At 38.2% G+C, this 13,353-nt stretch overlaps 1 protein-coding gene across 1 annotated transcript in view; it reads right to left on the bottom strand.

Annotated features, from left to right (window-relative positions):
* The window catches only part of LOC119652128, a 73,039-nt gene extending 60,885 nt beyond the window's left edge, over window positions 1-12,154 (bottom strand). Inside the window, exon 1 of the mRNA XM_038056068.1 lies at window positions 11,485-12,154. Within this exon, the coding sequence (XP_037911996.1) occupies window positions 11,485-12,108 (624 nt within the window). The 5' untranslated portion in view covers window positions 12,109-12,154. The remainder of the gene's footprint in view (window positions 1-11,484) is intronic.
* Window positions 12,155-13,353: the final 1,199 nt, after the last annotated feature.

The raw sequence follows: 13,353 nt of genomic DNA, 5'->3' as shown, positions 1-13,353 counted from the left end.
TCACAGCGTATTACTGGATTTCTGGACTCTACGATCGTTCTACAGTGGATTCGAAGTGCAGCAGCAAAATGGAAGCTCTTCGCGGCAAACATTACAGTCAACCCAGAAGTGAGACAATGGAGACACGTAAATAACAAGTCGAACCAGGCGCTAATCAATGAAAAATTATAGTGGAATAGGGCAGAATGGCTTAGCGAGCAAAGCGCTTAGATGACAGTTAATAATCCTCGACTTAGTATCCAGTAGCGACCTAGAAGCATATGTGTCATCAGAATCGGAAGAAGGGATGAGGTCTCTCATAGATTCTCGTTGTTCACAAAACTAATAAAACCCCACACCACACTTCTGACATCTGATGAACTAAGAGAATCGGAAATCATTTGTCTTCGGTTAGCTCATCTGAGATCAACTGTCTTGAAACCAACCACCAACTGCCGAAATCAAGTAATCTGGTTAGACTAGTACCATTCCTGGATAGAAAATGACTGATTAGAATAGGCGGAAGAATCCAACAAAGTACCGCACCCCACAACTAGAAACACCAGATAATTGTGCGCCACGGACACGTTATGAACATCACCATTAGGTATTACCATCATCTTGTGCTACACAGTAGACATTAACTAAACCATGCTATGATTCGTACGACCCAGCCACCAACTTATGGGCAGGGATCGGCAATGTCCATTACAATTAAGTGGAGTAGTAGTGGGGACACAAAGACTACCGAAGCATACATAGCGTGTGTCCCTCGACAAAAGCTGTTCATCTGGAATTAGTGAGTGACCTATCCGCGAAGACATGCATTGCGGCTACTAGGAGATTCGGAACGGAACCAACATTGTTGAAGCTGGTAAGCTGCTGAAAGTGGCAGGGAAATAAATGGTTAAGGAGACACAAGAAACGGCGTCTAACATCCGGTGGAAATTCATCCCACCTGGAAGCGCGGTCTTTGGAGAAATATGGGAAGCAGTCATGAATTCCATGAAATGACACTTCATAAAGGTTGTCGGAACCCATCTGCTGAACATGGTAGAGATGTACGAGCTATTACGACTTGAACGCGTTAACGCCTGGACATTTTCACACAAACCACAAGGAACCTGAATTACCCGCCGAAAATACTGAGAACAATGGAAATCGGAAACGGCAACTCGTTCAGATCGACGGAGCCTAGAACTCAGTTCTGCCATTTGTTTCTTGGTGGGCTTTGTAAATATGTACATATTGAAGTCTATAAGGGCAATATCTACGGTAGAAAAAGAAGACGAGGCAGACCCTGCCTAAGATGGAGCGATGGCGTAGGCCAGAACGCCAGACAGCTTTTGGGGATGTCGAATTGGTGGACCTCGGCGTAAAACCGGGATGTCTGAAGTTCCTTATTAAAGCAGACCTAGACCGGATTCCGGTTGTTGCACCGTTGATGATGATGATACGTTAGGTTAAGGGATTCTAAAGTTTTTATAAAAGCACATATATTTTCCATAAATATCTAGTCTAGTGTACCGTAAACGATCCACCATTATTCTGTTAAGGGAAGTTGCACTTCGTCCTTAAAGAACTATTGTGGCGCTTTTACTGGTGTAGCTATTAAACATAGTATGTGAAGCGAGTCCATAACCGTCAGGAATTTTAATATATATATATAATTATTTCGAAGTATTTCAACTTGGCATTTTGTATTAAGTACTCTCCGAGGTGCCTCGAACAATTTTGCATAAGTGGCGGACAGAGCGTGTATGAAGGTTTCGACAAACTTAGCACAGAACCTGCGGGCAGCGGCCGTAGATATCCACAGCTGCCGCAGGTTCTAGTTGAGTCGGCAATTATCATATAAGTGAATATTCCTGCTGTAATCCGTAGATTTTTCTTTGTGAGGTGTAAACAGTCTTTTGTGTGCATGAGTTCGTATCTCCCCGTAAGCAGTATTTCTGGTAAGTGCGCCCAATATAGTTCCCTCAGCAGTTTCAATTCACTTTTTAATGTCATAGCCACAAGCCCATTTCCGATTCCACAAAAGGGTTCTTCAAAATAGGAATTACACTATATATGAAGTTTATCATAAACTATTTGAAATTAAGAACTTATTAACCTTAAAATTTGAACAAGATCCAAAAAAGATAAATGCAATTATATACAGCCACCAAAGTTGTGATAAAATTATGTTGGACGAATATCTTGCTTTATTTCTGCGAGTCAAATTTTGGGTCCAGGACGCCAAGAAACTAAGTAATATCACTATAAGCATATCAGCACCTGAAGGAAACAATCGATCGAGTGGACGCTACTGCACTAAAAGATGAATTCAGACCTACAAAATATTAAAAAAATTGAACCAAAAAGAAAATTATTTCCAATATATTAGGCCTACAAATAAGTTCTGTCGGTTTTCACAATAGATGGCGTAGCTTGTTTTTTATTCCATTGATCCACATTTCCAAACATTCATCGGAAAGCTACTGTCAATAGGCACAAACGTCAGTATAAATTATTTAATTGAAGTGTAAACAACAATACTTTTTTCATCAACGAAAATGGCCAATTTTGTACCAAATAATGTGTTTTGTGTGTGAAAAAAGCAACCGAAAGTCATCGCATTTTGGTGGAAGTTTATGGTGACCATGCTCTATCTAAACGAACGTGTCAGAGGTGGTTTGGACGGTTTAAAAGTGGCAATTTTGACTTGGAAGACGAAGAGCGCGCCGGACGGCCAACAATTTTTGAAGATGAAGAATTAGAGACATTGCTCGACCAAGATCCATCGCAAATGGAAGAAGAACTTGGAAAAACACTTGGAGTCACTCAGCAAGCCATTTCCAACCGTTTAAAAGCAACGGAAATGATCCGAAAGGTTGGAAGTTGGGTTCCGTATGAACTGAAGCCAAGAGACGTCGAACGCCGTTTTTTCACGTGCGAACATCTGCTCCAACGGCAAGAAAGGAAGGGTTTTCTGCATCGAATAGTTAGTGGCGATGAAAAGTGGATCCATTACGATAATCCCAAGCGTCGGGCAACGTGGGGATACCCCGGCCATACCTCATCATGGACGGCCAAAGCGAATATTCATGGTGAGAAGATCATGCCGTGTATATGGTGGAACCAGCTGGGTGTGGTATACTATGAGCTGCTAAAACCGAACGAAACGGTCACGGGCAAACTCTACCGACGTCAAATGATGCGTTTGAGCCGCGAACTCAAGAAAAAACGGCCGCAATACCAGCAATGGCATGATAAAGTTATTTTGCAACATGACAATGCTCGTCCACATGTTGCACAGCCCGTTAAAACATATCTAGAAACGTTGAAATGGGAAGTCCTACCCCACCCGCTGTACTCTCCAGACATTGCTCCTTCTGATTACCATTTGTTCCGGTCGATGCAACATGGCTTGGCTGACTAGCACTTCTCCAATTACGACGAACTCAAAAAATGGCTCGATGAGTGGATAGCGGCCAAGCAGGCTAATTTTTGGCGCGATGGTATCTATGAATTGTCTGAAAGATGGAAGAAAGTTGTGGCTAGCGATCGGCAATACTTTGAACAATGAATGTATAACCAATTTTTCACAATAAAGCTTCAAATTTAAAGAAAAACCCGACAGAACTTATTTGTAGGCTCTATAATAAGGATTGTAAACCCAACAGCAACGGCCTTCTCAAAACTCTAATAGAAGTGACAATCAAAATAACAATAACTTTAGACAAAACAAGCCCAATAATAACTTATACAAAAGGAATGGGACAAACACTACGGAAACACGCGACGTCTCTAAAAGGACCCAGGTCACTAATACTAAATTTTCTGGATACACACCCCGGCCAAATTTGGATCAAGGACATGTCTCATGTGTCGAAAAAACTAATTGACACTCGAGCGGCTACCTCCAGCCTCGATCAATCATGTCTCCCAAACACACCCTGGATAATACTAGATACTCCTATCCTCCTCCTATATCAGGATTAGGAGGTAACTATGACGTAACTCACAAGATAAAAACGGACATGCCAATGGAATTCAAGATACCTGAAGACCATGTTTTATGGAACATCATGACTTTTTCCAACAAATCCTTTCAAGGTATAATAGGCCAGAACCTAGTATATCTTCTAAACGCAGGTGTCATGTTTCGGTTATTTAGCAAAATGGCGTATAGTAATTGATTACCTTAATTAAAAGTGATATTACGGTAGAGGATAAGTTTCCTACTCCCAATATGGAATCATTATTCGACGAACCGCAACTCCCTTAAGGGTAGAAATATCTTTAGAAATTTAACAAAAAATCTATTTTTTTTTTTTGCATATTTCGAAATATCTTACGAGTATATCAACCACAGAATAACTCGAAATATTAAATATTTTCAAAATTATCGCATATAGTTTAGAGCACTCCGACAGCATTTGCGGTCCCCTGTTTAAGCAGAAAGATTTAAAAGCATTGATATTGTTAAATTCTGATAAGATGAAGGATTCAAAAGTATTTGAAGTATTTAGAAGAATTAAAATGGATTTATATTTAAATCAATACTTTATGCGCCTGGAATCGCTGATTAATCGGTAAGTCAGTAGAGTCAACAGTTTTAATATTTTTTTATCTTCAAACGCGATTAGCTTAAAAAGTTATCGACTGATTTTGATGAAATTTGTAGAGGTTGTTGAAAGGTGTTCTGTAAATAAATATTTTTTTGGTGTCAAATATGTTGGACAAATAGTCGAAAATTTGAACTTCGAAGTAAATTCAATTTCAATTTTGCATTTTGCATTTTAATATGTCGGTAAACGAATAACAGTTATTTCTTCTTTTTCGGATCAAAAGAAAAAAATTACAGCTGCAGTTTTTTGATGTCGCGAGAAACAAGCGTCTGAATTCTACTCTTAACGCCGTCATTTTGTTGGACATTCAAAGAAAAACAGATTTTCTTATTAATTTAAAATTAGAATCAACTTATGTCTTAAAATGATATGATTATTTTAGCTTCTATAAAAAAAAAATTAAGAAAAATGCTTATTTTTCCCGCTTCTAAAGGTATTTCCCCCTTAACAGACTCACTCAAAAATGAAAAATAAATCGACCAAAACGATGCAAAATTTGTAAATGCATTTGAGAAACCAAAAGAAATACTAATAAATTATTCTATACTGAAGTACCCCAACTTCAAAGAAAAATTTACACTTATCACAGATGCAAGTAATAAGGCTATTCGAACCGTACTCAGCCAAAAAGGACATCCAATATCATACGCAAATGGAACACTCAATCTACATATGCGTAACTACAGTACGATAGAAAAGGAATTATTGGCCATAGTATGGACAACTAAATATTATATATGGCGAGCAATTAATCTTTTAGATCAAGGGCAAAGGTTCAGAGTAATTAAGACTGAGCTCGAGAAAAACAAACCCTTAGATGTGAATAAAACGTACAGCGAACTTAAAGAAAAGAACTTAAAGAAAACTACTATTTTCCAAAATTTGAAAAACTAGTGAACGATTTCATCCATAATTGCGAACTGAAATATTCCAAGGACAAACATGAAAACGAGGAAACCCTCAATTAAAACAAACAAGAAGACTTAGACAGTCTTAATGATAATAACTGATTAAACGATAATATTATAAATTTCTACCTTAATGTAATCCAGGAGCAGAATAAAAAGAAAAAATATCTTTAGCATGTTCTTCATTAACAAATACCTGACAAACTAGTATGATTCAAATCCAAATCTATTCGAATACGATATAATCCTGATCTCAACACATGTAAATGGAAATTACTGGACTATAATTAGACATAAATAATAAAAACAGGATAACATCAGACTACGAGCCTTAGAAAATAATAACGATTTCACCCTAAAAAAACTAATAGAATATCTACAACTAGAATATTTCGATAAGTCAAAACAAGAGCTCAAACAAAAGTATATGATTATAATCGTAAAGGATATCCCTCAACAACACAATAGTTATGACTGTAGCCCTACAGCCTAAAAGACGCAGAATTGATATCGCAAAGCAAACCAATAGTTTTCACACAATTTAATATACCTATATTTCGGTCAGCAATCCTTAACGAAGCTACAGCTTGAAATCTACATTTTCAGATGATCATCATCATTCTCCTAATAGTTTTACCAACCATGGCCATATTATCAGTCGAAAGCATTCAAAGCATCAAGGAAATGAAAGGAGATCAAATGAAGCTAGTCTCCAAATATAAAATTCTAATTCACAAGATTGATGTTAACTACTTACCAGAAGCAATAGAAGAATTGTCTAAACTAAATCCAATTAATCCAGACCACCCCAAGCACATGATTATCCAACGAAATATAACTAATCTTGAACACCAATTACCTGATATCCTTCTGGAAACTTCAACCCAAAACTAAATATACGAAACGTCAGTCCTACTGAAACAATTAGAAAGATCAATACATCCACCAGTAGCAACAGCCAATCTACTAATAGATATATGTCAATCATGTCTATGACAAATGTCAGGATATGTAAGACAAATGTCAGGATATCTATGACAAATGTCAGGATACAAAGAAATATGTGCTGAAAAAGAATTCGGAAGCTCGGTAAAAAGAACCCTAATGTATAAAAAAATAAGAAAACTGGAATATTACCACCAAATAAAGGCAAGCCATTTTCTATCACAAAAAATGTATTCAGAAACTGTAAACGATCTGAGTGTTTCCAACGATTAATATCTGAAATAATAACAAACTTGTTGTTTCTTTTTGGTGTTGATTAAATATTAAATATAAATATTCTTTCAAATACCAATATTTTGGGAACCACTTGTTCCCTTCATTAGTGCTAACAAGTCTTTTTTATTATTTCAGCTGTAAAACGATATAAATTGATTACTAAACCGAATTGGCAGCCTATATAATTGGATTTTTGGTTTAAAGCAATAGATAAAAACAAGGAACCAATTATTAAGAACTTAAACCAACAAATATCAATAAATAATAGGAAAAGAGATAAAAAATTTAATACTAACAATTAGATCAATTAGATTAGATTAATAGAAGAAAATCTTAAAGAAACGTCAAAATTGATAAACTCTGAAATATCAACTTATATTCAAACAGGTAAAAATGAAACTGAATTATTGCAAGACAACATGTCAGCCAGATTAAGATTAATGAACCGTAATATGTTAACCATGTCCGGACGGCTCAAGTGCACTGTGCACTGCAACAGCGCAGTGCTCTGCGCTGTTGCGGCGGAAGGTCGCGGTACAAGTCTCACTGGTGGCAGAGATATTTGTTACCGTGACTGGATGTCGGATACCAGTCGACTCAGCTCTGAATGAGTACCTAAGTCAAATCAGGGTAATAATCTCGGGCGAACGCAATGCTGACCACATTCTCTCCTACAGGATATTGTAGGGTACCGTTACGGTCTTGAATGAAGTGCTCTAACACACTTCAAAGTCCTGATCCAAAATGGATTATTGCGCCAAAGATTATTATTATTATTGACGAATTGATAAGTTATAATTACGTCATGAACGTTTTAGAATGCACAAAGTTCACATCAAATGTAAAAGTTTCACCTTCTATAACTTTGTTCTTAATAGTTAGAGTTGTGCTTTATGTTATCCTTTGGGCTTGTGCCAAATTTTGTACTTTTAGCATGAACTTAGCGGGGTTTCCGGCTAAACTTCTAAAATATGCTAATATACTGTTATTAATTTTATTTGGGCATATTTCGAAACGGGATGTATTTTGGGGCCTAGATTTCGTTTGGATACATCTGTGATTTTTTTCAGGTTTACCGGTTGGATAAGTTTTGAGAACGAAACCTGTTACACTTTTTGGAGGTCATATTTTCAGTCGTCACTCTTCTACGCTCCACCCAATATCAAATATATTTTCAAAAAGTACTAATTGCGCCCTTTCATTTCATACCCCACAGGATTATATACTTTGGCATGTATGGGGAGCCCCTTTTAAACTCAACACAAAATGACGCCACTTGCCATAAGTAAAGGGATTCACGGATTACACGTTCTCACCAAATTTCGTGACAATCAGTCCAGCAGTTTGTGTAAGGAAATCGAGTGTGACAGACAGGTAAACAGACAGACAGACAGTATTCTCCTGCCTAAACATCACACTGGCTCAATATTGGAAGCGTATACATGTTTAGCCGCGGAGAGCTAGGCTCCATCGTGGATCTTACTTTCGTAAGTGACTCGCTAGACGAGTATATACGCTAGCATGTTATCGAGGAATATACACATAGTGATCACCAGGTGATAAATATTAACATTGATAAGCGACCTAGAATAATAAATGTTAACCCGAAAAGATGAGAACCAGGTTGGCCATCAGGATTACTTGATGAGGATACATTTCTAGACACTAGACTACATTTCTATTTCTATTTCGATAACGTACTGATTTTACAGGAACACCTGCAGATAAGGCGTAGCAGTTGTCCCAACAGATATATCGGGCCTGCGATGCTTCCATGCCAAGCCGTGTACACACTCAAAAGCGGAATCCCAACTACTAGCGAAACGCTGAAATAGCGAAATGCGGGACGGAATGCTTTAAGACCAGAAGGCGACGTCGGAATACTTGGAGTATAAAAACGCGTGTAGAAAGTTGCAATGAGCCATCACGAGGAGTAAGAATGATTGCTTCCAGCGACTCTGTAATGAAGCAAATTCTGACCATTGGGGAGGTGCGTACAAGATGGTAATGTCAGCAGTAAAAGGTAAAACGTCTCCTCCTATTAAGTATCCTAGATTGCGGGAAATCGTTTCGACACACTTTCCCCAACGTCCGGAAACTACAGTTCCTACGATCTCACTAGATGCGGAAGATCATCATCATCATCAACGGCGCAACAACCGGTATCCGGTCTGCTCTAATAAGGAGCTCCAGACATCCCGGTTTTGCACAGAGGTCCACCAATTCGATCGATTCGACGGTCGTGGTATCGCTCATAGATTGTACAGTAAGAGCTATGACCTTATGGTGAGACATTTCGAGCGAAACAGTTTTTGTAAGCGCAGAAGATATCCCCCCAGTAACCGCAGACGAAGTTCTGGAGGCAGTAAAACGAGCCCGGGATAACGCAGCCTGTATCGTATCTCCAACAAAGCGTTGAAACTGGCATGGAAAGACTGTCTAAAAGAGGGATCTTTCCCCGCGGAGTGGAAATTACAAAAAATTGTATTGATCCTGAAGTCAGGTAGGCCTATAGGCCTATAGCCCACATCCTACAGACCTATCTGGCTTCTCAATACAATAGACAAGGTTCTCGAGCGGATAATATATAACCGGTTTTATCAAATAATTAATAGTGGCGATTATTTATCAGACAGGCAGTTTGGCTTCCGGAAGGCGTTCATATCTTCATCTCTCACATACCTTTCACTCCCAACAATCGCTAAAATGTCTAGGAATAAGTCTCGCCTCAAAGCTTAGTTTCAAATCCCATTTGAAGTTTACTGGATAAAAAAGCAGCGACCATCGGCTCAACATTGGCAACAATGCTTCCAACGAGTCGACGATTACTTTTACAGCGAACCGTTAGCTCTGTTCTTCTACATGCCACACCAGTGTGGGCATCTGCGATAAAAATTGTAGAAAATCGCAGACAGTTTCAAGTTTTATATTAGCTAAGTGCTCTCCGCACATGCTCCACCTACCGGACAGCATCGTAAGAGGCAGCATGCGTAATTGCGGGGATGATGTTTCAGCCGGTGAAGCAAGTCGCTTGTATGAGAAGCAGAAAACGAGCCTTAGCAAGCAAACTGAGCGAATGAGGTCATTGGCTGCATTGCAAACAGCATGGAACCAGGCAAAGAATGGTCGGTGTACATACAAGCTAATTCCGAACATAAGGATTTGACTACACGAATTACGAATTACGACTCGACTAAATTCTTAAGTGGACATGGTGCGTACAGTTTGTACCCATAACAGATTTCTCCAGCAAAAACAAAAGACAGACAGACATAGACTCGATTCTAATATATTTTCACACGAAACCTTAAAAATAAAGGCCAATTGCAAAGTAGTTCTGATGGAAGAAAAATAATAGCAGAAGGAAACATACTATTTTGACAATTGTTCAATTACAATCAACGGAGCCACTTTTGTAAATCGATATCCTGAATACCGTTCAAAAATGATCATTACTCCACTAAATAATAAAATACCATCATACAAACAACCTGGGAACAAAAAGAGGAGTTTTAGATAAAAAAATCCTTAGATTAAATGAAAGAAATAAAGTATGAAAAAAGCAAACACATTGTAACCGATATTTCAGTAACAGTAGCAATAATTATTTGTTTAATATTATAATAATTTCCATTTACCTAAATTTAAAATCAGTTATCCAAAAAAAAACACTTTGAAGAAAAAGTGAGGAAGGGGAGGTTACATCTTCTGTACACTGTTCTGAACACTTCCTCACCATATAGCATAAGCCATCTGCTCTTTTTAAACTTTCTTATAAGATAAACATCCCACTAAACATCTTCAGTCCACCGAAAATAAAAAAAACAAAATCTTCCACAGATGTCGAGTTACAAAAAAAAATATATTGTATATAATATATATTAGCGCCTTTTGTACAGAAAACCTATAACTACAAACATAAGAGCATCAATTTAAGTCTTTTATCTTGAAGCAGGAACCACTGTACGTATGTACGTTACAATAAAAGCCTAATTTGTCAACTTTTCATCTTCAAGTTTTCTTTATCACTCGACGGCAGAAAACCCTTAACGATACATATTTTGCTCTCCAATTTTAAGCATCATTTTTACTACAGATAAACTAGCCCCTCGAGCTCAGCTTGATAATGGTGAACGATCGTGATCAATAATCCTGATGCTCGTAACATTTTGGATTCAAGAGGTTCAGCTTGATCAGTTGTAGCCACGATTTGTCCCTGTGTTTGGTGTCACTCCTATAAAGTTTTATTTCCTCGCAGTGTTTCACCACCACCACCAATCAAGATGGTCTTCTCTGGTACGGCAAGCTAAGCATTCCATCATAAATTATGCTACATAGCAGGATAGGATCCTAGAAACTTAGAAGTACACACGCTACCATTACCCATTCTTTAGATTTGTCCCTCTTAGCCCCTCTAGGATAACTTTGGATAGTGCGAGCTAGGTGGTTAGAGAGATAGTCCAGCAGAAGTGTCTTTAATCAAACCCCGACTTAACAAAATTTTCGATATTTAGAAGCATCTAGAGAGAGGAAAGAGATCACTAGATGACGATGATGAATCGCAACAAAATCTTAATTTTTAAACTCAAATATATACCAACACCAATAGCCAAGGAGAAACTTTTCTTCATTTAGTTGCGAACTGTGTAATATATTTATCCTGAGGTCACTTTCTTAGGGATGTGGTTGTTAAGGTAAACAAAACATGTTTGCATTTAAGTTACTTTATTAACCATTTATAACATTCTAGTCAATTAATGGAAGATCTTGTTGATGGTGTCAATGATGAGATCAACATCAACTCCCAATGCACGGAGACGATCCTTCATGTCAATGTAGGCAACATTAGCCTTAAGAGCGTCAACGATAGACCCGAATTCGTCAGAGTTGATCATTTGGAAAGTCAGTTGGACATAGTAATCGGTGGCCAACTTTTCGTCCAAAAGGGCCTTGAGGTCATCAAGTGGGATAAGATCAAGGATTTCCAACAGGAGTCCATGGAATCCACCAGCACGGGCGGTGGCACGTGGGTGAGCACGTACTTCTGGGAATCCGAAAATACCGGCCAAGATGTTGAAGTAGTAGGCAACATCGATGTATAAGTCGGTGCAGGCGTAGTCTACAAGTGTTTGGAATGTTGGTTGATTTTGGACCATGATGACGATTTGATGGAATTCAGATGACGACAAATATTCCATGACGGCTTGGGTTTCTGGATCGGAGGTCATTGAAGTCAAGAGGAGTTCCAAAATCTTGTCGAGTGGGATCATGTCAACGAATTCAGCCAAGACTGGTTGAAGACCACCACCGTTTGGAGCTTGACATTGGGGTCCTTCTGCGGCGAAGGCACCACAAGCCAAAAGAGCGACGAGAGCTAATACTTTCATGTTGGACGATTAATCTGGAATCCCAAACTGAAACTGAGTTTGCATGAGCCGAGCTTCCATTATATACCCCACGGGGGCTACAGTTTAGTTATCAATAACATTAATTTATTAATTTGTCAATCAAATTGGTAGCAGCATGGGTTTAAAGTAGATTATCGCAAAATTTTGCATTAAATTTTAAATCTTTCTTCATAAATAGTGACACTGCATTTTTACATCTATTGCAACTGAAAATTCTTACGAACAGGTGTTTTTTAATGTGCACATGACTCCAGATTATCGAAATAAATTAGTAAGAAATCCTTTAATAATATGATTAAATTATATCATTGTGAGCTTATCTTCGTGGCATTACACAACAGAAGGTTAAAGATTGGATCATTGTATTTGAAATTGTTGTGTATAGTGTAGAAATTTAAGAACTAATTGCCAATTAAGTTCCGACACTCTCTATGTAAACCTTGGATTAGGACTAATTAGAGGATTAATCTCTTGCTATCCAAGTAAAAGTCGTAAATCGATGTTTGGAATGCAAATTCACCCTTGTAATAATAGTATCTTCGGAGGTCTATGATTTATCGCGTGGTAGACAACCAAGATTATACTTTTCTCAAGGGTCTGAGCGGTTGCGTCGGGTTTACAGTGCCTGTTTTTATTTCAAGGTGGACCGTACCTACTTTTCTTTAAACCTGTTATGATAGAGCAACTTTCTTCCCCATAAGATAAAATGGGTATAACAGACCATTAGGGCTACTCACCTATAGACTGCATTCAGTTTATGGGCGTTGCATAATTTTTTAACCGCCATTCCCCAAATTATAAAAAAATTTTGAACTGGCAGTAAGTTGCCTACAAGTATATACCTTCCGAGATTCGGAATTATTCTTCCTAGAGCAATATTTGTCGTGGATGCTTTGTCACAAGTTGTACGTGTTGTTTAAAACTTAACTTAACTACCGTCATTCCTAAGTATTTGATGACCAGGTTGAAAATGATGGTGTCATTGCGAATCCTACTGCAAGCGGGCTTTCGTTAACGGTGGTTGGTAATGAGGACCGCTTCTGTTTTTTCTTTTACAGTGTTAGCCCAACCCTCTCTAGCCAGGCCGTAACAGAACTGTTAGCTCAGTATCTTCTAAATAGTTTGAATATTATCGGCGTAACCCACCGTGGTGAGCGTGACCTCTTCCGGAATTGGGAGATTAAATCCATAATTGCAAATGATGTTCCACAGCAGTTGGAGGCA

This window comes from Hermetia illucens, chromosome 3, assembly GCF_905115235.1.
Source record: "Hermetia illucens chromosome 3, iHerIll2.2.curated.20191125, whole genome shotgun sequence".
NCBI lineage: Eukaryota > Metazoa > Arthropoda > Insecta > Diptera > Stratiomyidae > Hermetia > Hermetia illucens.
The sequence above is the reverse complement of the archived record's forward strand: the minus strand, read 5'-3'. Positions and strand labels throughout refer to the sequence as shown.